Below are 24,954 nucleotides of genomic sequence, written 5' to 3' on the forward strand. Positions count from 1 at the left end.
TATTTCATGTTTATTTAATTTGTGGGGGTTCTTTAATCGTTTCTGAAGATTTTTTTTTTTTCAAATTGCATTTTAATGTCTTTATCAGTTTATTTTGTTCTGTCATAGCTCAGAAAAGAAAATGCTAAAAAATTTCAAGGAAGAACAGGTTGCAACTATAAATGCTTAAACCCCAAAGGGAGAGAAAAGGCACTCAAGAAATTTCTTAACTTGACAGTGTTGCCCATGTCAAGTATTGTCCTCAGATGTTTCAGTGTTAAAGATAATTTTCAGATTGTTCCCTGATCTTTTAAACTCACATATGTGTTAAGACAGATGAGGAATATTTGATGTAATGTTCCAAGAAGTTTCCTTTTGGTTCCTGTACTGAGGGAAGATGATTTCATTGCCTTGTTTCAGTGGGTGGGATATGAACTGCACCCAAACTGTGCTCCATGTAGTTCAGAGGCTAGAAGACAAAAGTCTTCCAGCATCTCCTGGTTATAAGGGCACTTGGAAGCCTTGTGTAAGTTCTTCTGTCTGAAGCGATTACTTAGCGATTCATTCTCCATCCCAAAATTCACCATGTGTTGCAGCATCACTCTTCCAAGCCCTGATGTTTCTGCTAGACTGCAGCAGATGAAACTGCAGAGCTGAACTCAGGGAAGTCTATTCTGCCCAAGTGTGTGGATTGAAGTTCTCTGTTACGTAATGTAGGAAACTTAACTGGGTCCAAAAGCTCTGGCTTGATTATATCTGTTGTTTAACAGAGTACATTCATTTGGCACTTAGCAGTCTCACTTTTTACTGGAACTGCCAGCATACTTGAAGTTCAATAATTTCTGTAGGTCTTTACTGAATCACAGTATTTATCAGGACTGTTACTAGAGAGCTGTCAAACTTTTTATGTGCTTGAAAAAATTCAGCCCCTGGATGGAGGGGTGCTGTTGTCATAATTGCATTTTTATGTAAATGCTTGGTATAAAATAATTTTGGATTAAACAACGTGTTCCCTTTATGTTAGCAGAGTATAATTCATCTTAAATGACTTGTATATATGTTTCTGGAAGTTAAATACTTTAGTTCACACTTGCAGTTTATTCATTTTACGTTGTTACCGAATGGGATTTCAACACCAGCTCAGAATACTGTGGTTCAAAATACTGTTGCTCGTATGGTAAAGTTATTTTTCACTCCATAAATGGGAGTGGCAAGTGGATGAAGAGCAAGAAGGAAGGGAGGGAAAATGTATTTTAGTGGGTAGGAGGTTTGAAAACAATCCTAATTTGTATTATCTCTGTATGTTCTTATGCAAGCATTGCTTCTGAGCTATTAAACGATAATACATTCAAAATTGCAAAGCTGTTTGTTATCATCTTGGCCTGAATTTTTCCTGTTCAGTATTTTTATTGATGATCTGGATGAGGGGATGCAGTAAGTTGTCAGTAAATTTGTAGATGACATCAAGTTGGGAGCAGGTATTCATCTGTTAGAAGCTAGAAGGGCTCTGCAGAGGGACCTTGGTGGGCTGGACAGATGGGCAGAGTCCAACATGATGACATTCAACAAGTCCAAGTGCCGGCTGCTGCACTTTGCCCGCCACAACCCCATGCAGCACTACAGGCTGGGGTTGGAGTGGCTGGAGAGCAGTCAAACAGAAAGGGACCTGGGGGTACTGGTTGACAGCTGGCTGTACATGAACCAGAAGTGTGCCCAGGTGGCCAAGAAGGCCAACAGCATCCTGTCTTGCATTAGAAATAGTGTGGCCAACAGGAACGCGCAAGTCATTGTGCCCCTGTACTCAGCACTGGTTAGGCCGCACCTTGAGTACTGTGTCCGTTTCTGGGCCCCTCAGTTTAAGAAGGACATTGAGACTCTTGAACGTGTCCAGAAAAGGGCAACGAGGCTGGAGAAAGGTCTTGAGCACAAGCCCAACAAGGAGAGGCTGAGGGAGCTGGGATTGTTTAGCCTGGAGAGGAGGAGGCTCAGGGGAGACCTTATTGCTGTCTACAACTACCTGAAGGGAGGTTGTAGCCAGAAGGGGGTTGGTCTCCTCTCTCAGGCAATCAGCACCAGAACTAGAGGACACAGTCTCAGACTGCACCAGGGGAGGTTTAGGCTCGAGGTGAGGAGAAAGTTCTTCACAGAGAGTTGTTAGCCATTGGAATGTGCTGCGCAGGGAGAGGTACATGCATATAAATAATTCAGTCTGTCATCCTATTTTCCTGGTGTTTGTATTTGTTCAGTCTTGCTCTCTGGCTTGTGGTACAATGGTACCTTCTTCCTGGTGCAGAAAATAGACTCATTACATTTTGAGCAGTAGAAAAGAGTGGCACATCATGAAGCAGTAGCACCTGGTATATTCAGTCTCAATCAATGCACACCAAAAGAATATTACATGCTGCTAGTATGTCTGATAGCCTTTAATGTTTAATAGGTTTTCTTAATATGATAATCCTGCCTTTCACTTTCTTTGACTGCACTGTCCAATTATCATATATCCTTGTATGTACAACATTCTTTCACAAAGATAGATATGTGCACAGTCATTTCATTTCATATGCAGTGTAAATTTCCTGGGCTACTGGAACTGCTTTATATTAACTGTCTCATCCTTTGATTATATATATTTTACTCTCAGTTGTTTTAAAGTATCTTTGGGTTTTGATGGTAAAGAGGTTCACAAAATTCTCAAAAGTAGACTGCGATGTGTAGGAGAGCATAGAATGTCATCTTTTATACCAGTGATACCGAAATACACTTATTCTTACACTCAAAGCTAATGTTGGCTAACAGTTAATTGTTGGAGCAAGGATTAGTTGACTTTGGCATTCCTTTGTATACATGTGTCTAGACCAAAAGCAGTGGCAGCTGCAAAAGCGTGAGGGCTGTGGTTCTAAGGAAGCCACAGAGTGACATTTTTATGAATCCTAGCAAGATCTAAGAAAACCTGTTTGGTTTAGTGGCATTCATTCACAGTGGCAACAATTGTTGCATGCTGCAATAGCGTGATCTGGGGCTTACCTATTTGTAATTCACATTTAGAAAGCTGTGTTTCTGTAGCTATGCTGGCCATAGCTGTAATGGCAATTCCAGTAAAACCAGAGAAAAGCTCAAGTCAAATACCTAAGGAGAGAGGTCTAGTTAGATTTCTTTAAACCCAGGTTTAGAGAAAAATTTGTTCAGGTTCCTTCCTACTTTGTTAAATCCATTTTGTGAATTGTATTGCTGCAACTGGGGCTTTTTTATGTTGCTACAGCCTGTTCTGCAAAAAAATGTTATACCTGGCAGTTTTTACAAGAGTTTGCACGCATGCAGCTCTTAATTCCTAGATGTTTTAATATATTGTTTCTTAAATACAAATACTAAAAAATCTCAAAAAAATGCAAAGTGATTTGTAGGAAACCAGAAGGCAGAGCTGTAGCCTTTGAGAGTTTCTGGCCTTTGCAGTATCTGAAAAGTAAGCTCTCCTATCTGCATCTCAGTACTTTTATGTTGCCTTTCCAAGGAAAAGGGAATTGGATGGAGGCCTGAGTTAGATCTCATGGGGATAGTATTCTGTACCTTAAATTGCAATCAGATGTATTTCAGTTCAGGTGAAATTTTACACATAAAATTGGTAAGAAGCCTAATTATTTGACCAGGTTGCTATTTACTGTATAGCAATCTGTGATTTATCCACAGCTGGCAACATGTTAGCCTTGAAAGGTTTTTATTTTGTGTTTGGAACAGTTCTTAAAAAAATCCAACTCTGGTCATAAAATGGAAAACTAAAAGGTGGTAGAGATTGCTGTGGAGATGAGATGTTATATAACTGTTCATTTAATTCTTCAGAATATAAAAATAGCAAAGAGGTTTGGATGTTTACAAGCTTCCAGTCATTGAAGGTACTGAGTAACTCCACAAGATGCAAAACATTCCTGTGCCCTTTGGTCTTTTATTGTCATGTAGCAAATCATGCCCAGATTTTGAAATCAATTACGCATTTGTTAGACTAAAGAGTATGAAGTTAGGAGAAGTAAACAGAAAGACTTTCTAAGTGGATTCTAATCTGTAGACTCTCCATTATATTTTTCCCAAAGAGCAGAATACCTAGAATGATCTCTTAGCTAAAGTATGCAGAATAAAAATATAAAATATATTCTGTTATCCAGAGATATAATATGGATAAAAACTGGAAAATGAAACTGCTTCATTATTATACCTTTTAAAGTGTTATGGTGCTGATGTTACAAGTAGGACTGAGATGGTGCTTCAATTTATCATACCCCCCTCGAAGTTGCTTGTTACTGTGCCTTAGACATTGCTCTTCCTTGAGAATTACTGATATTCACTGAGTTTTGAGAACAGTAAAATTGCTTTTAGGATTATAAAAATGAGACATACAACATTTGTATGAACTTCTCTAGCATCAGTCCTTTCCACAGAGTGTATTCCTTCAGTAGCAGAGTGGTCCAGCTTGAGTCACCCACGGGTTCACAAGTCTGGCCAGCAGGCCTGCTCCTGCTTTTCACAGGGTCACAGCCTCTTTCAAGCACCTGCCTGCTCTGACATGGGGTCCTCCATGGGCTGCAGATGGATATCTGCTCAACATGGGCTACAGGGGAACAGCTTGCCTCACAATGGATTTCACAATAGACTGCAGAGTAGTCTCTGCTTTGACACCTGTAGTATCTCCTCCCCCTTCATTTTAACTGTCTTTGGTGGCTCCAGAGCTGGCTCTTTCACATATTCTCAGTCCTCTCCATCTGCAGTTGCCATCGCACAATAACTTTCTCCCTGTAAATGTGTTCTCACAGAGGCATTGCCACCATCAAGGATGGGCTCAGCCTTGGCTAATGACAGGTCCATTGGAGCCGGCTGGCATTGCCTCTATCAGACACACGGGAAGCTTTTAGCAGCTTCTTACAGAAACCAATCCTGTAGAGCATCAGCTATCAAAACCTTGACGTACAAACCAATTGAATAAGGTAATAATTTTTCAGGCAAGGGATTTCATGGTGGTATCATACTGGACTTTGGAATTAAGCAACACAATCTGATTGACTGTATTACTAAGAAGAGGTGTTTAGAATTATTATATATCACCCTTTAAAACATAAACATTAGCCTTAGCTGCTGTGAGAAGATATACTACCTGGAATGCAGAGGTTGGGAGTTATGTTTCGTTTTGGGAGGCTATGATTCTAAGCATATGCAGATTCTCTGTCACTGCCACAGTATCTTAATAGAAAGGCAGTTTTTTCTAGATGTTTTTGTGCACATGTATGACAAAGGCGGGTTGGGAGAGAGCTTCTAGAAGGAAGATACTTCATGTGGTTTCCAACATGAAATTAGTAACATACGTTGATTTGTTTGGATGTTTGCAGGGATTCTTCCTGACGGTGTCACCAGAAGCAGTATTAAAAGTGGCTACTCAGGCTTCTGCAAACAACAAGATCTTCAGTTTGAATCTTTCTGCGCCATTTATTAGCCAATTCTACAAAGAGCCTATGATGAAAGTCATGCCTTACGTCGATGTTCTCTTTGGAAATGAGACGGTGAGTCTTACAAAAGTAGTAGAAGTATTTTTATCTCTTGCACCTAGATGTTTGTGTCTAGGAGCTTTGCTCCTGGATCTCTCTTCCTTAGAGAAAGAGACTGATCATTTGAAGTTTCACTGGAAAATTAAATCCACGGTCATAGGACTGTGATATTTCAATAAAGCCAAAGATGTCACTTGGCCTACAAGGAGTTTACAACTTGCTCACTGTACTGTAGAGATATGTGAACAAGTTACTCTAGGCTAAAAGGAAATATCCAACACCTTGGCTGCTTTTTAGTAACTATCTACATGCATGATGTACTCGCCTAAAAGTTAACTTTCTGCTGGAAAAAAACAACTTACAAAGGGCTACTGCAGAGCTGCTGAAGTTCTGTAACTTGTTTACATACCCCTACTGCTGCTATTAATAGCATTTTCTGTGATGAAGAAATGTGGGAGGAGAAAACTAAGACATGGCTAATTAGTTTAGTATTGATTCTCATTACTTTTAAGGTAGATAGACTGGCAGTGCATCTAAGCAAGGCTTAGCATTGTTATGAAACAGTTGACAAACAGATTACATGAAATTCTGCCTCTAAGTCCATGGTAATAAACCAAATTAGTCATTGTAGTGCTATCACTTTTTTATTTTTCTCCACTTAAGAATATGCTCTTAAATGTTAGTTTTCTCAGCAGAAAGTGGTCAACAAAAGCTTTAGAAAGTGTGACACACCCAAATTAATTGTGGGCTTGTACAGGAAAATTATAGAAAAGTGGCTTATTCCTGCAGGTGGTTATTCCTGAGAGTGATACAGGGAGCTGCACCAGCACACATTTTATACACTACTGTCTGCCTGTCTGGGTTAGGCATCTGGATTAGGCACTATCCTTGTTAAAAATGCAGGACTTTAAAAAAAATGAAATGGTGATCTTTTTGGATGCAGTAGGATAAAGAAAACCTTTTTGACTATAGTGAGCAATACAGAAATATTTTCCAGGCATTTTGCTGCTATTGCTAGCTGTTTCCTTTATTTTGTCTTTCATAATACAGTCCTCACAAAGATGCTACTGAACATTCTAACTTAATAGCAGTGTAATCTCAACAAAAAAACTTTGTCAGATTTCACAAATTAAGTGATTTCCAACTTAGCCAATGTTAGGTGAAAGGGCTTCCTAGAAACTTCTGGGATTAATCCTTGTTGGTCTTTCACATAAATATTGCCCCAATGACCTAGTAGTCAGTAGACCTAGTAGAAGTATTGAGATCACAGTGACCCATTGGGTACTGTTTTTCAGAAGATAAAACATAGATTACTACTTTGGTATATTTGCACACTTTGTAAGCAAGTCTACTACACTGGCAACATTCCTTATTTAGAAATTATATTCAGACTGCCTTAATTTTCCCTGCCATTTCAGCTTACTTATTCACTTGCTGTCATAAAATAGGATTGTTATGTATATAAAAGTTGAAAAGATTCCCTGTATTCTCTCTGCATAATTTCTGAAGCATTTTGGTGTCATTTTGGGTAAAAGATACTATTTAAACTGAAGTGATCATACTTAAAACTTGTCAGTATAAGATATAAATAGCTTCTGATTCTTTGTTTATTGTAAATAATAAGTTGAAATTCAGGTCTTTTTTCAGTCTGCTTTCTGGTCTATAAGCTGGTCATTACTGGTTTTGAGTTGTGGAAATGCTATTTGCAGTGGTTTATTCTCTTGTACTTCTGCGAAACTTGAAACCATGTTCTTGGCACAGAGCACTTCTAGTTTTTAGTAGCTGCTGATCTTGTGATTGTCAGTATTTCTGCTCCCTGCATATGGTTTGTGGTAAAGAGTAGTTGCAAAACTCAAGAGAAGCTCATTCTGACATAGTCTGCTTTCTAGTAGCTTCCTTCTTTGGTTTTCAGGTTTGGGTTTGGTTTTTTGGTGTGGTTTTTTTTACTATATTCATTTTATCTACAAGTACATTCAGGATTTTTTTGTGTTTATGCCTTGATGGGTAGTGAACCACTTCAACTAGCCAACAACAAATTTTGCCAATTAAATTTGATTTCCTTTTGCTATGCTTCTCTTCAGTTTTGCTGGTGCAGTTAAATATTGAAAGTGTGTAAGTTAATATATAAGCCAGGCATGGTATGTGGCGTGGTTGTTACTTTATTAGTGCAAACAATATTGTTAGATACGATTTTTATTCTTCCCTATATTTATCTTCACTCCACATTATAGACCAATGCAATTTTATTGTTAATCACTGGGCTGTTTATATTTTGAGTAATACAAAAACATCCAAGAGCAGCAAAATTCCAAATTGCTGCCATTCCTAAACTGAAAACAATTGGCAAAGTGATTTTAAATTACATCTTCTACTTAAAATTTACATCTGAATGGAGATTGGTTATTTCAAGTTTCAGCCAGATGGTAATTAAAATGGGCAAGTTATAAACCTCTCAGAATAAATGTTCTAGTTCAGAATGTAAATGCCAACATATCCTTAACTGCATTGGAGACACTGAATGCTGTGCTAACAACTCATTACATGTATCAGTTTCAGCATTAGCTCAGTGACCACTGGTGTTTTGATCATTTGTTCAAATCCTTTTTATAACTAGCCAAACATCTTGCCTTAGATTTTAGATACTTATTAACTGTACTTCATATAATAAATTTAGTACAGAACATTCAGAATAGGAATAATTATGTGTTCATTGCTGCTATCCAATTAGGGCCATTCTGCAGACATTATCTAGCAATACATGACTGGAGAACTTGATTATTGTCATTGCTTTTAATTTTTATTAAATTAAGGGTTTTTTAATAGTGTCATTTTGCAAATGGTTCTTAGCAATAATACCTTCCAAGCTACTGGATAATCACTGGATAATTAACCTGCCAGGATTAAGCACACTCTACTTTGCCTCAGGATGCTTAACTCTCAAATAAGGTCAATTATCTCCCAATGATAACTGCTTTGTCACAAGTTGCTGCTAATTCCTCTGTGAAAGCTCACCTTAGAATATATATTTTACTGCTCCAAGTAACTTTCAGTAACAGAATGGTCAAGGGAGGAAAAACTTTCAAAATTACATTTCTAAATAGAGTTGTGGAATGTTTCCTACACAGCAATTATATGAAGCAACAAGCCTAAATGTGCATATATTTCTTTCTAAGACCTCTTTGCACTTTCCAGTTAAGGCTAAAACTTCTTGTCTCTGATATACTTGACCCATTGAAGTCAATTATGGGCTCAGGAATCTGAACTCAATTTCCAATCTCTCCAAAAGATGTAAGTTACGATGGTGTCTCTTCAGGAAGGAGACTACTTCTGAGGAAATGGTCTGTGTATTTTGGGATGTGCAGCTAAATAGCACTTTCTTTTCTGTGGAGGCCTTCAGAATTCAAGGGACACTATAAAGCTTTCATATGATTCATCCCTGTGTGTGACAGTCATTCATGACTCAGAGGAATATATTTATATTGATATTGATGTGGTAAAGATCTTCCGGGTTCTCTTCTTACATGCAGGCAGGAGAGCACTGAGAAATTTTGAAACTGCAGAGTTACAGGCATGCTGAGCTCCTCATTTACTGCCCATAACCAAACAAAATAGCTTGCAGTATGCAGTGTGGAGCAATCAGTAACAGTTGAGGAGGTTATGTGAAAGAGAAATCTTGGATTTTTCTGAAGAAAGCTAAGATAACAATCGTTCTTGTAATTAGATCTTCTTCCTTTCTACTGTACAGAGCTGTTACTTCTAAACACATAGTCTCTGAACATATTAATTACAGGCTTGTAAGCTGAAGTTCTGCAAAGACAGATGTTTCTTGCAAACTCATTGGGAAACTGATGCTGATTTGACAGCAGATATGCTGAAAAGAAAGCATATACTTTATAAGCAATGATGATAGCTGTAGTGGTGGTTCTGGAGCTGCAAATCCTGAGCTATGAAAAGATGGGTGTCATTGTATGCAAGAAGACAGCAAACATGTCTTAATACCAAAATGACACATTGTGCATCCCTAATTTTAAATATTTTTAAGTGAGGCATCTAACATAAATATCCTTAGAAAAATGTGTGGTTTGAACAAAGCCTTTAACCGTTATAAGCCTTTATAAAGGCAAATCTCTTTAATGTCAAAATTCTCTTTAATGGCATGGAAAACCAGTAAATCTGAAACTAGTGACAGTGGTTAACATGCTGCTGATTTTGAACTTGCAGTTTTGTGCTTGTTTTAAGCAGGAGAGCACATGGAAGTCCTGCTCATTTTCTGTCATGAAAGTGTTGAACAGACTAGGATTTACACCTAAATTGCTGTTTAAAAAAAATAGAATTGGTCTGTTTCTTTTCTGTAAAGTACCATGCATGTTTCTAAACTATCTTAATTCCACCTACTTTTATATATTATACATATATAACACTGCAGACAACTTTAAATCCCACCTGCAAATTTTCTCTGCTGAATTATCACTTGGGACCAGACCACTATCTGCAGGTTTAGAAATCTGCCCACAGCTCATGAGAATCTTGAATGAATCATAATCAGTTTTGTAAGTTAAATGAGCCTCATGGTGGTTCTTTTTAAACTAGTATGCATTCATAATGGCATAACTGAATCAATCTGCATTTACACCAGTGTAATTGCTACTCTTTATAGAACTAGCAAATAGTTTTCCATACTACCTGAATGTCCTTTCACACTGGTGAATTGTCTGATTCTGAGGAAACGATTAACAGAGAAGAGGCAGGAGAAAATCAGGTGGCTGGTGTAATTTGGTGTGTGGAGGAGGGAAATACAGTTTAGCTTTCAATAAATAATTCAAGGGAGACAGTCATTTCAGTCTGTTTTTCTGTGTCAGATGGGGTCAAGAAGTAAGGGCAGTTATGGTCATGCTATAAATACCACCAAATTGTCATTTCTGTTTGAAGTAATTTCAAATAAGCATTGAAAAATGTTTTTGAATGTTTGAAATTAATTGTCAAAGGCAATTAGTAGATGGTATTTGAAACTGAATATCTGGAAGAGGCTTATTTTACTATACTGCTAACTGCACATACTGTACATACTGTACATACTGTAACATACATATATGTTACATAGAGAGCCCTTGAGAGACCTTTAGCTTACTGGAACTGATTCATATTGAGGGGTTATTTTCAGTCAGTGGTTGTATGCAAGCTACCTTCCTTATGAGTTCAACTTTTACATCTGTATTAATCATTTTAAATGAAATTAAGCTGGATGTCACTGTGTTGCATTCCAAATTATGTGTCAGTATTTCCTTTTCTGTTGAGCTTTCAGAAGTTCTCAGACACTTGCCCCACAGGTGAGGGTAATTATCTTCATTTCACAGGCTGAGCAAGAGACTGAGGGTTGCACAGTCCGCTACAGGGAGTCTGCAGTTAACTTAAAAATCATAGTCAGACATTCTGACCCAGTTTATTAAATGCACATGGGGAAAAAACTGCAAGGAGACATCTCATCCTCTCTTCTGTTTTAATAGGTAGAGGTTTTTCAGGTCAGCTGCTCCTGGTGTTTGCTTTTCTAAACTGCAGTAAACAAATAGCAATTTCTTTTTATGAAACCTGCATTTAAGATTTCTGCTAAGTCTTTGGAGGGAGCCTGGGAGTTAAAAAATGTAATTCTGGAGGAAAAAAAAAAATACTCCTTTATGTCTTCACAGACTTTTGATACTTATTTCCTGGTTTAGGTGTTGTGTTTTCAATCATAGGAAAGCTGTGGCATTGTAATACTGCTGCTTAATTCACATAATTAGCTTTCTTGGTATTGAAATATCCTAATAAATGGTGGCCAGCTGAAAAATGAGAGAGTTTCTAGCAGTAGGGAGGTTGATAATGTCAATGGCTTGTTGTAAAGATGTGCTGTGGGAAGGATGCTGAAACAGCCCAAGGCTATTTCAGCGTCAGACGCTGGATCCACTTCTCCCTCTCTTCCTCTTTCTTTTTTAAACACCACCCCCCCCCCGCCTTGTGAACTGCAGAGGCTCTCTTAAGATAAAATGCTTTTAAATTATTTCCCAACCTTGCAGCTGTCTTTGATAAAAGCCCTGTTATCTGAAATTACATGAATCACTGTGGAGTTACTCATACCTTATACAACAACATATTTTGTTGTGATTCATTCAGTTTCAATTAATCATCTTATTTGTCTACATTGTCTCAGCTGCTGCAGTGAAATTCATGAGTAATAAGCAAGAAATTATTTTACTGTAGTTTACCTAGGACATTATGAATGAAAAGAAAATTGAGAACCAAGTATTTAAATATATATTTAATGCTGCTTTCAGCTAATATCTAGCTATTTAAGCAATCTAGGAATCCTGTCTAAAAAATGGCTTTCTTTTTTCCTGGTATGGAAAACAAGCAGGTATTTAGAAGAGAAGCTTATACTTTCCAACAGGCTTTACTACAGAAAACTAAAAATATTTTCTAGTAGTCTCTCAGATTGCTTAGGGATATTTATCCTTCCTTATGTTATGCAGTGTTGAGATACTTTTAAGATTGTGAATACTGGAGAGAACACAGCACAAGACAGAACATGTCCTGTGAGAAGGGAAGGCAGATTTCACTGCATTTCAGCAGCTTGTGTTTTACTGACAATGATTGATAGCCCTTTTCACTTTGTAGCACAGAGTATCTCACAACACTTCATAAACATTAAAGCTCAAAATAAACCAATAAGGTGGGTGTGTAGTCTTCTCTCTGTTTTACAGGTGGACAATAGAGAGGTTATTTGCCCAAGGTCATCCAGCAAGAGCAGAGCCAGGAACAAGAAAAATTGAGTTCTAAATTTTTCTTCAGTTAGTGACCTGAAATGCTGTCAGCTGCTGAATACATTTAGGACAAAAATCACCTGTGTGAAGAAAGACTTGCAGAATTTGGTCTTCAGTTTTCAATGTAGTATTAATATTTGTCTCTGAAGGCCTTTCAAAGGTGAACTGCATATGTGTTTTCAATTGTAAGAGTTCTAGGGCAAGAACATACAGTATACAATACAAATAATGTAAGAGCTGCAAAAATAAGAGTGTGAATAAAATTTAGTTATATGGTTCCTAAGAACTAGAAGAATGAAGGCAGAAGTGTTCAGAAAAACACTTTATATCAGGGTAAATCCAGAAGAATTCGATTTCAGAGACGTATTTGCAAATGATAATGCAGCTAAAATGCATAGGTTTCAATACAAAGTTTTATTTTCCATTCCAGCTAAGGTCTACTCAATGACTCCATATTTCAAGCCCCATTTGGGATATATGTAGCCAGTTTCTGACTCAGAGCATTGTTAGATCATGCTAAAGTACTTTATGTCAACAGGTACTGGGGATTATACCCCTGTTACAGTCCTTACAGTAAGGCTGCAGTGTCATGTTGTTCTCATGAGTGACATCTAGATGTGAGCACATACACACCTGCCCCCTTTAGTCAACTTTAGAAGTTTTATGTCCATAGCAAGAGTGAGTTCCATGGGCTAGATGACTGTTGAATCACCAAGCTAGTCCAGCTTTCCTAGGAAATATGATCACTACATCAGACTAGGTGAGAGAGTAATATATGGTGATACAGAGGACTTGGAAAAAAAAAGCCTGATAACCTCTCAGTTTCATCTGATCTAACCAGTCTGCATTTAGGTTCTCCCACAGCATAGCAAAGAAACACAGTTGGGTGCATTGTCTGACTTCAGGATTTAATTTGTGTCGTGTAATATATCAACAATATCCTTATTAATCCTGACTTACGTTATATATGCAGCCATTCAGTATAGCTTTATCTGCAGATATTTAGTCAAATGTTGTTATGCATGAATTTATTCTGGTATTAGCTGTAAAGTTCTTGCACAGAAGCTTTTGTATAAAAGAGCTTGTATTTGCCTAGGGAGTATGCATTGATGCTGCTTGTGTTTATAAATTTGAGTCTGAACAAAATGTTGTTGAATGAGAAGAAAAGGGAATGCCAGTCAAGGAGTCAGTACTAAGTTTGTGGTGGTATTCAAAACCCTGTGGTCATGTATTGTAGAGAGGTCTGGAGGTTGCTCTTAAACTAAATAGCTCTAATCTAGTTTTTTGAAGAAAGTACATGATATAATGTAATAGATTCAGACACTAAAACTGGATGTGTTTTTCAGCCTGTTTGAGTACAAATACTTTAGTAATTATTTTAATACAGAAGTCACTTAAGAAAAATTGATACGAAATGCAAATGGGTAGTTGTCAAAAAGTCAAAAGTAAGTTGGAACTGTGTTAGAGCAGCTTTGGGGTTTTGTTTTTAAAATCTTCTTAATAAGGAAATAATTGTTAAAACATAATTTGGGAGGTTTGGAACAGAATTGGCAATATCTTTATTAAGTTAACATTTTTCTCTGCTACACATAGCAGTTTTTTTTTTTCAAAGCTACAGTTTCAACCTTGTTTCTTATGTTCTTTGTCTATCAACACCTTCCTTCACCCTGCTTATACAGCTCAAATAATATTTTTATTCTCTTAAAAAAGTTTCACTTCTGACTACAAATCCATTAAGTAGTTCAACTTTTCTGACTTTTTTTCAACAATAAAAGCAAAACTAGTGATTTGAAGCTTCTCTTCTTTCAAACTAGTTACTGTTTTCTGTCACTGGGATTTCTATTGTTTGTAAGTTATTTAAGAATAAGTATAACTCACTGATCCTTAAGACTACTTAATGTTAAGACCTTAGGATTGATAATATTGGGCATTCTCATTGATTAAATTTACTAATTATAAAATTAAAAGATAATTTTTCCCTCCTAGAAATGGTATTAAAAGGAAAGCTAAACATGCACTCTATAAGCACATGCAGTGGGTCATAAATATATGTAAGGGCTGCAAAAAGTATTTTATTAGTTCCTAAATAACTTTTCAAACCGCTTGGAAACGGAGTAGAAAAAAATACAGTTGCAGAATACCTAAAATACGTAAGAGCATCATCCATGGTTTTCTCAAAGGCATTAACTGATCTCTAAAGCCTTGCCTTATTTATAAATGTAACCCCCCCCCCCATTTGCCAAGCTTTTGCATGATAATTTTGCAGCCACATGGAAGTGTCTCCTCAAGCTATATTTTGAGGTACTGACAGACAGTAACATTTGTTTAAAAACTGAGTTCCCAGAGAAGTGATGTGGAGAAATTGTTTTGCTATGTCTTTGTTCTAAGTTAACAGAACTTATCTCTCCTAGTCATTACACTTTATTTTTTATTAATTCTCCACAGAAATGGTCCGATAAACCTTTGCTTCAGGAAAAGTACTGTCACACATACATGATAAGTAACAGTGTCAAAATGTTGTTGCTTATTAATCCATAGACCCTCATTTGACGCCTTGTATTCTGTGTCAATACAACTACCTGTTTCAGGTAGTTGTAGAGGGCAACGAGGTCAGCCCTGAGCCTCCTCCAGGCTAAACAATCCCAGCTCCCTCAGCCTCTCCCCATAGGGCTTGTGCTCAAGGCCTCTCACCAGCCTTGTTGCCCTTCTCTGGACACATTCAAGTGTCTCAATGTCCTTCCTAAACTGAGGGGCCCAGAACTGGACACAGTACTCAAAGTGTGGCCTAACCAATGCAGAGTACAGGGGCAGAATGACTTCCCTGCTCCTGCTGGCCACACTATTTTGGAGCAGCTATGGTGAACATGTCTTTTTCCTTTCACTGGAATTTCTTCCAGAGCACTAGATACATCTGTGAGTGGTCTTGGACACATACCAGTTTCAGATAAATGGATCAGTCAATTTAAATTCTGCACAAGATAGTTGCCAAACTGTGCATTTGATTTGAACATCAAAGTAAATGCCAGATTTGGATGGAGCTGCATCTTGGTATATGTGAATTACAATAATGAGTCAAACTACTGAATCTAACTGCCCAAAAAAAAGAACACATCATCTGGAACCAAATTAATTTTTTCTAGAATCTAAACTGGTGAAAAGAAGTGAAGAAGTACATAACCATACACTGGCTAATTGTAACCCATCTCTGAACTTGCATTATCTGAGAGATGTGTAAGCACACATACAAGGTGTTGCTTGTGGAAAATGGACCCATTATTTGGACCCATAATAACTCCACTTACAGATGGCCTTTTTTCATGTTTCAAACAAGAACTTTGTGTCCCAGGATGAACGAGGCACATATGTATTTCAGGTAGAGCAAGCTAAAACTGAGATCAAAGTGTTTAGTGTGTCCACATCATCTTCAGCTGTGTTCTTGGGATAATTTTTAAGCTGGCATGGAGTGGCAGCTTGTCATCCCAAAGTTATCTTTTCATTTGTGCTATGGATACTAAGTAGTTTAGGGGAGGTCTTTCTTGTGACAAACTTTATTCAAAGCGTACCTATTGTTTTTGTACCTCTTCCATTACAGTTGGGCTTTTAAGAAGTTACATGGCAATTATCTCTTTTTAATGCTCTACTGTTCTTTTATAAATAAGAGTTTATCTTTTTATTTGGAACTTTGAAGTGCACTGTATAGAATACTACAACAACAATTAACAGAAATTGGTTACTTTGAAGGGCATTTGGACAGATATAGAGTGAGAGAATATGTAATAGGAATATGTAAAGGAAGATGCTTAGCTCAGAATTAAATCCTGCAGACATTCTTTCTTGTGGCTGTTGTTCAAGGTAACAGTTCTCCAAACAGTATCTCTTGTTAATGAAACACAAAACACACTCCCAGCTATTTCAAAATCTATCCATTCAATTATACAGGAATGAATGATTTTGAGTGTTAGGTGGATGAGAAGAATGGGATAATTAGACAATATGACTATCCACAGTTAGTATCATCCAACACTTACATTTCAGAGTGAATGCCAGCTCTTTAATGAAAGTTTAAAGGAAACAGTGCTGTTTCATAAACTTTCACTTTCCTTCAGTTTTTCCGAAGACAAGGTCATACAATAAATAGATTTCTGATCTAATACATTATGGACAATGTTGTGATCCATGAACAAAGGTATTTCTTTCAAGAAAATATTAGCCAGATAATTGGAACTCTCTAATTTTATCATTTATACAACATGTAGAAAGTTTTCAATTTTTTTTTATGCGAATCAAACAACTGTTTTCAGTGCTACCACTTTGCTCATCTGTTAATATGACTTAAAATAAACCCTCGTTCAGGATAACGTGTAAGAAAAAATTTACTTCATGTAGATAACATTCCCAAAAGCAGATTTGAAACATATCCAACTCATCCTGCAAACTGTTTGAAATGTAACTAATTTTGTCTATACTAATCTGTCCAAACCATGTTACTGATTTAAATCAAGAGCATAACAATTTATGATGATTACCTTTCAATAACATTTCCTTATCTACGTTCTTTTCTTTTCTTGTATGTTTCTTGCATTTCATTTTTCTGGAATCAGACACATCATACCCAGCAACAGCCTGTGGTGCAAATTTGATATAAGTGTACAATGTTTTTATATTTTAATTCCACATTTTACAAAAGCTTTTGTAGATCTTATGTTGCTGGTCCTGGCTTTATCGAACATATAACAAGTTCTTCAGCAGTACTTATTACTGAGCATAGTTACTGTTCTCTTTCAAAAGAGCCAGCTTCTATACTCTGAACAACCCCAACTAGCCATCTTTCTGTAATAAACCACCCCTTGCAAACTCTTGCCATGTTCCTGCTCCCAGTAATCTCCCAGCAAATAGGAAATGCCCTCCCACTATCATGCTAAGTAGAGACATAAGAAATACAATATTCGTCGTTATCTCTGGTCCTTCGTTGGCTATAAATGGGAGATTGACAATCCTGTAGAGTGAAGATGCCCAGCTTGCAAACAAGGCAGACACAACTTCCTGCCTGCCCTTGAAGGCCTCCAGGATATTAAGTCTTATATATGAGTTTACCATTCATTATGAGATAGCCTTAGAAGCTTTCTAAAACGTTTTCCCCTGGGCCTCATAGGACTTCCTGACTTTAGAGACAAAGACATATGAAAAATCATGTCAATAATGTTCTTAAATTCTCTAAAATAGTGTTTCTTTAAAACATGTCATACACAGAATATAGGCTTACTGAAATTGTTTCATTGGTCCTTTTCTAAGGCATTACTAGCTTGTGAGTTGACCATTTAAGTAATATGTCCATCCCAAGGCAGCTTTCACAATCTTTTTTCTTGCCTACCTCCTACTCTTATTACTACAGCAGTTAACTTTATAGAAGGTGTTTGGAGTACAAAACAGAGTAAGAGGCACGTCCTGCCTCTTGCATTTTAAACAGAGATAACAAACACGAGACTGGAGAAGTAATGATCAGAGAGAGGTAAAATGTCATAACAATGGTCATAGGTTGCTCAGTGCAAAAATGTATCTGAGATTTTTGCCCCATAATCTCATGTATCAATTTGTAAGAGAAATGCAGTCAAGGGACGATAAAAAAGTAATGACGAGCTATGCCAAGCCTGGATATACAAGTCCCTCAATGACTTCTTAGTAATTTTTTACTTTTTCTTTTCTCTTGTATTCAGTCTTAAATACTATGCAGAATTAAAGCAGTTGATGATCAGCTAAAATTTTAAATATTTAAGAAAGCAGTATTTAAGATTAACAGTTCTCCATTTACTGACTGTTACTTGGAACCAGAAAAATCTTGTATTTTTGTAAGCATAGTAAGCTACACTGTTTTTCTTTAAACTTTAGGCTATGAATTATATTCCTACAATGACAGCTGCAGGGTGGAATGTTTTAACACACTGGAGTGAGATATATCTTGGACACATTCTTGGTATCTTAAGTTCAACATGCTCCATATGGTGCCACTGAGCCAGTGATTTTGAAGAAAACAGTCAAAGACTGCTGAAACAGCGTAAAATACAAATTAGGCTTTGCTTTATAAGTAAAAAAATTCACTGTCAATCGTTTCAGCTTTCTCCATGAACACTTCCAGCAACTTTTAATAGTACTCCCTATGTTTTAAAACAACTGTTGAATTCTAGCAGAGCAGAATAAAAGATTGTGGGCTAAGAATGCATATTCATTGACTGCTGGAGGCAAGCAGGGAAATAAGTATCACAGAATGCCAGGTTGGAGGGGACCCTCAAGGTCTCACATAGCTGCTTGCTCAGTGAGGGAGAGAATTGGAAAAGTGAGAAAAATCATGTTTGAGATAAGTCACTGGCCCTGGAGGTGTTTTAAAGGCGTATAGATGTGGTGCTTGGGGATATGGCTTAGTGGTGGACTTGGTAGAGAGTTCTTAGTGGTTGGACTTGATGATCTTGGAGGTCTTTTCCAACCTAAATGATTGTATGATTCATTATTTACTGTATCTAAGGTCTTATGCAGGAGAGCAAAAGGAAAGGAGGTTTGGCTTCCCTATATTGCCACGTTAGTCTTAAAGGTGGCAGTGGGAATTGTGTGTTGCAAGATTTTTGAGAGGTAGGTTGCTCCTTATTAACTTGTTCTGTCAGCACAAGAGCCATGAAAGAGCTGTGTCACAGGGAGGTGTCTTCTCAGTGTTGCTATTGAGAATAGTAATGATAGGGTACTGTGTAGTAAAACTATGTCATAACCATTGTTATGACTTCAGTATTTTAGTATTTGTGGTACTGGATTAGCTGGGAAATATGTTTCCAGGACATTAGGACTTGTTTTCATGTATGCTTTTGTTCATAGTATCATCACAGATAGAATTAACGTATGAGTAAGTTATGTGTCTGTCTTTTATGTTAATTGATTGGATTTTTTTTCCCCAATGTAAACTTAACCTTGGGTTTCCTAAGTTTATATTCATGCTTATGGATTTCATAATTCTTGCAGCATACTTGTAGTTCTTAACACTGAAGTTAATGGTTCGTGCCCTGATTTTAACTCTGTATTGACCTGATGCAAGTTTTAGTCCTGTTGGGGTTTATTATTGTTGTTGTTATTGGTTTTTTAAAATGGACTCCCAACAAGAAACCCAAGTTGGCTCTCAAGAAAAAATTTACAAATAGAGCATAAAAAACCAGCCACAGCTCACTAACCTGTTAATCTGTACTTGTGTTGCTTTTCATTATGCTGATGCAGCATAATGAAATGAGAGCATTAGTGATGAATCAGATGGTGATGATTTGCAAACTTACATTAATGTGAATTTGCACAGTTACAGCCTGAGTGAAAAAATATGGTCTTTCTCCCTATTCAAGGGAGAGTCACAGAAATGATCCAAGGACTGGAACACCTCTCCTATAAAGAAAGGCTGAGAGAGTTGAGGTTATTCAGCCTCAAGAAGAGGGGGATCCAGAGAGACCAGCCTTTCAATACTTAATGGCACCCTGTGAGAAAGATGGAGACAGGCTTTTCTAGCAGGACCTGTTGTGTCAGAACAAGGAGTGATGATTAAAAATTAAAAGAGGGAGATACAGATTATGTCTAGAGAAGAAAGTTTTTACAAGGAGGGTGGTCAAACACTGGAGCAAGTTGTCCAAAGAGGTGGTGGATTATCCATCCTTGGAAACATTGAAGGTCAGGTTGGACAGGGCTCTGAGCAACCTGATCTAGTTAAAGATATCCCTGCTTGCTTCAGTAGGGTTGAACTTGATGACCTTCGAAGGTTCATTCCAAGCCAAAACATTTTATGATTCTTCTCCTTTTCAGACTTTGTAGCTTCTGTCTCAGGTTCCCTCTATGAAGTGAAGCTAAGAATCATGGAATGTTACAGGCTGGAAGGGACCTCGAAAGATCATCTAGTCCAACACACCCCACCCACCCCCCACCACCCAGAGCAGTCCAACTCCCCCTCCCCTCGCCCCCCAACCCCCCCAAGCAGGATCACCTTTAACAGGTCACACAGGAACTGATCCAGGTGGGTCTTGAATATCTCTAGAGAGGGAGACTCCACACCTGCCCTGGGCAGCATGTGCCAGCGTTCTGTCACCCTCACAGTGAAATAATTCTTCCTCCTGCTTCCGTGGAACTTCCTATGCCTCAATTTCCACCCATTGCCCCTTGTTCTGTCATTGGGCATAGCCGAGAAGAGCCTGGCTCCTTCCTTTTGGCACTCACCCTTCATATATTTATAAACATTAATGAGGTCACCTCTAAGTCTCCTCCTATGCAAGCTGAAGAACCCCAGTACCCTCAGTCTCTCCTCATAAGGAAGATGTTATACTCCCTTAGTCATTTATGTGGCTCTGTGCTGAACTCTTTCAAGCAGTTCCCTGTCGTTCTTGAACTGAGGGGCCCAGAACTGGACACAATATTACAGATGTGGCCTCACCAGGGCAGAGTAGACAGGGAGCAGAACCTCTCTTGACCTACTGACCACACCCCTTCTAATACAACCCAGGATACCATTGGCCTTCTTGGCCACAAGAACACATTCCTGGATCATGGTCAACCTTCCATGCACTAGGACCCAGAGGTCCTTTCCCCCTTCACTTCTCGCCAGCAGGTCTGTCCCCAGCCTATACTGGTATGTGGGGTTGCTCTTTCCCAGGTGCAAGACTCAAGACATGCCCTTGTTGAACTTCACTAAATTTCTCCCTGCCCAACTCTCCTGCCTGTCCAAGTCACACATCAGGTAGTTGTAGAGAGCAATAGGAGCCCTTAGTCTTCCTATTAGCCTCCCTAAATCCTCTGACAGCTGTCTTACATTCCTCCCAACTGGCCGGCTCCTCCTTCCATGATCTGTGGACTCTTCTTCCACCTGAGTTTGCTTAGTAGTTCCCCACTTAACCATGCAGGCTTCCGAGATATGGGGTCTATTTTAAAGAAAAGGCCCCGGGAGGTGTGGCCACATGATTTTTGAACACAAATTAAATTTGAGACAGTCCAGGAAACCAGAATACAGTTCTTGAGCTTCTTCCTCACTGCTAAATTGTTATGATCTATAAAATAGACAAGGATTGATTGGTAACTAGCATGTTAGTAATCCTATGTAAGAGCTACCTGCACTGTTGTAGTCCCACTAGATAAAATTAGATAAACAGTCATCAATAGTTTGTTTAAATTTCTGTCTTTACATATAGCCTGAACATCAAATTTAAAATGATAATTACTTAGGATGTGTTTGTTAAATCCATGGAGAGACAGCCAATGTTAGTATCTGTGGTAATGGACCTTGCTGCCAGTGGATTAATAAAGTTCTTGTGCACTCTCAGAAGGTACATTCAAAGCATGCAAGATCTTGATGTAGTATTTCTCATGGTAAAGAGACGTCAAATCTCTGCTCCAAGTGAAAAACAGAACTTCATACTGGCATTAGAGACATGACCAGAACATCACTACTACATTAAGGTGGATGCTTTCTTCTCATACATAAAATGTAATTGCCACTTTTTTTTTTCCTTGCAGCAGCTGGATTTTTTAGTTTAAAAAGGTACTTGTTGATGTTCATCCAGTCACAGGACATACACTGGTGTATGTTCTATGAACGACTTCTTGAGCTGTACCTCATCAGTGACAATTGTGTAGACCTTCCAGTCTCCATGGCCATCCTTATCGATTTGATGTGATCTTGTAATGCAGCTGTCACAAAATACTAGCCTCTTTCTTTCAGAAACATAAGACTTCCAAGCAATATATATAATCTTTCCCAAGGAAACTATTCCAAGGGATCCACTTGACCTGTCAGTGCCTGCCTTCAGTTTGTGACATAGGTAGAATAATCCCTTCAATTATCTGCTCAGCAGGATTACAGTTCCTGTCTAAATTGGAAGACAACTGTGCTGAGTATCAGTTCATCATCACTATGTGTGAGAAGCTTGTGTTAAGCTGTGTGTTAAGCTTGTTGCACTCAACTGTTCCAAAACAAGTTTGTGTATGAAAGACCTAACAATTATGTTATATTGCTCAGCTGGGACAAAAGAAAGACATCCTTAAGCCAGACATTCTTTATGATGAAGTGTAGAGCATGAAAGGAGACCAAAAGCTGTTTATGGACGTTACTGCTGTTTGCTAAAGTAGATGGATTATTTGAGGAGAGGAGGAGACAAAGAATAAAGGAAAGACTTGAGAAAATCCAGTGGAGCTCTCTACCTGAAAAAGGCTTTGTATTTCCCAGAGAAGAAGAAACTTCCTTAGTCTTTCAGTCTTTCCACAATGGCTCAATCTTGCCCTCATTTCATCAGGGCCTGGGAGTAATTTTCTTCATGCAGACCAGAAGCCTGTTCATACAGTGTTAATACAGGCCAATAAATTACTTCTCCAAAAAGTTCCTTTCTTGATAAATCAATCTGCTTGTGTGTTTGCACTATATTATGTAAGAGGAGCCTTGTCATCTTATTGAAATAATGGGACATTGCAAGATACCAAGTATTTATGGCTAGATTTAATAATTTTAAAGGAAGCAAATCATTACAGCTCCAGGGCAGCAGTAACTTATGTAGTGACAACTTACACATGTTTTATGTATCTATTTACTTCAGTGTTCACTACACAAGTGTAGTTACCATAGCAATGACCATGTCACCAGATTACTTTGCTAGTCATTAAATACAAAATACTCATATGCTACCTGAACTGTGATTAATTTTTGCACAAGTACTGCAAGCAGAAGTTCAGAGTGTCACTTCTTTAAACAGACAGTGACACGTGGATTTACAGAACATTTTATAGTGAAAAGCAATTGGTGCAAGTGGATCTTGGGTCACTAGCATGCCTAGTGTAGTAAATCCTTTGCCACTAAGCTGCCTTCTATTAGCAGAGACTCCACTAGTATATACTTAACCTTTAGTCTTCTCTGGAATAGTTACTTATATTCAATATTCCAGTAAAGTCATGTGTGGTATTCAGGGGGACATTTTATCTGATTTTAAGTGGAAACTCAGAAACAAAACTCATCTTTTGGCTATTTAGAGCTTGTTATTTTTTTTTGTAAAATAGCATGACCAAAAGTGGTGTGTTTTTCACCTCTGCTGCTTCTACTTTAGAACTGGCAAATTTATGGAGAATTTTGGTAGTGACATTCTATACCTTGGAGTGCACCTCACTAATACCAATAGAATTGAGAGGCCACATACTAGATTTCCCAAACCAGGATGAAACACTGGGGCAGTGGTGGCCTACCCTGATGTGTGACAGTGAGCCAGTAAAAGATGAAAACTCTTATCACAAATCTAGACTTCTCCTTCTTGTATGTAAGATAATCTGAATACATGTAACAATTGTGAATATGGATATTTGAAGAAAAGCAGTTTGTGAGACTGCAAATGTAATCCATCATGTCAGTCATTCTCTTTTAATAGAGGCTTGTGTACACAGGAAAGTTAATCTGAACTGACACGGCACATTATTTTAAGCACAACTTTAACTCAGATTTGTGTTGTGTCCATTTGTGGACATTTTTATGCTGGAATAGGAGTGTTTCGCTCCTGCTTAATTAACTTTGAAATGTGTTTAACTAAAGAGGAGCAAGCCACATGAATTATTGAACAAACATGTCAACACATGGAGCCAGCCATTAACAATTCCTTGTGAAGATGCAAAAGTAACATTGATCCATATTCACATAACAGTTTATCTTCTCTTCCTCACATCATGTATTGTCAGGATTCTTCCTACAAAGAAGGAATTGCGCTTTGCTGGATAGGAAAGCAGATGTGGTGCAGTTAGGTGTTAAGTTTATCTGTATGAGTTGTAGGAAAGAATCAGGAAATTAACTGAGAAGTTTGATTCAGCCTTCTAAGTCCCTGAACTAGAGGTGGAGACTGAGTGGTTCAGATTCAAGCTTTATGCAGCAATGCCCCTGTTTAGACTCTCCAGATTTGATCAGGCCTTCGAAAGAAAAATAAATCTTAAGTTAGAGAGAAGGAAACTTTATTTCACAGCTTCAACATTGACTGCAAATTCTATAAAAGGATCCAAAAAAGCCTCTATCATCATGTTATAATTAGTAATCATTAATAAGTAATTCTAACTACTTCAGTTTTCATTTGGTTTATCTCTCCTCCTATGCTTCTGTCTCAGAAAAATAAACAAAACCCCCCAAGAAAAATTGTTTTCTCTCTGTTGTCCTGTATTTCCATCTCAGAAAAACAAGCCAACCAACCACAGCAACAACAGAACCTGAGTATTTTTATGTTTAACTAGGCAGCAAATGGAATTTGCAAATAATCCTTTAAGAGCATGGATGTATTCCTCCACTGAAGACAATTGAACTAACCCTGGACAGGCGACCTGCGAACTGGGCACTTCAATTTGCTGGTGCAATTACAGAAGTAACTTAAGCTGTGCAACTCTCTGAGTTACCAGCTCAGGCCAGTAGCTCTGGTAATTCTGCTATGTCTCTGATACTCCACTGCCTGATATAAACATAGAATCACAGAATCACCAAGGTTGGAAGAGACCTCAAAGATCATCAAGTCCAACCTGTCACCACAGACCTCATGACTAAACCATGGCACCAAGTGCCACGTCCAATCCCCTCTTGAACACCTGCAGGGATGGTGACTCCACCACCTCATTGGGCAGCCCATTCCAATGACCAATGA

At 37.9% G+C, this 24,954-nt stretch overlaps 1 protein-coding gene and 1 long non-coding RNA gene across 5 annotated transcripts in view; one reads left to right on the forward strand and one right to left on the reverse strand.

Annotated features, from left to right (window-relative positions):
• Window positions 1-24,954, forward strand: part of ADK (adenosine kinase) — a 286,470-nt gene that overhangs the window by 199,289 nt on the left and 62,227 nt on the right. For all 4 annotated transcript variants that reach the window (XM_068139861.1, XM_068139863.1, XM_068139859.1 and 1 more), the window contains exon 7: window positions 5,349-5,519. In XM_068139861.1, coding sequence (XP_067995962.1) covers window positions 5,349-5,519 — 171 coding nt within the window. The remainder of the gene's footprint in view (window positions 1-5,348; window positions 5,520-24,954) is intronic.
• The window catches only part of LOC137441896 (uncharacterized), a 43,230-nt gene that overhangs the window by 17,135 nt on the left and 1,141 nt on the right, over window positions 1-24,954 (reverse strand). The window lies entirely within an intron of this gene.

Source organism: Melanerpes formicivorus, unplaced genomic scaffold (genome assembly GCF_026170545.1).
Source record: "Melanerpes formicivorus ecotype bairdi unplaced genomic scaffold, bMelFor1.0.p_v2 SCAF_6, whole genome shotgun sequence".
In the NCBI taxonomy this organism is placed as follows: domain Eukaryota; kingdom Metazoa; phylum Chordata; class Aves; order Piciformes; family Picidae; genus Melanerpes; species Melanerpes formicivorus.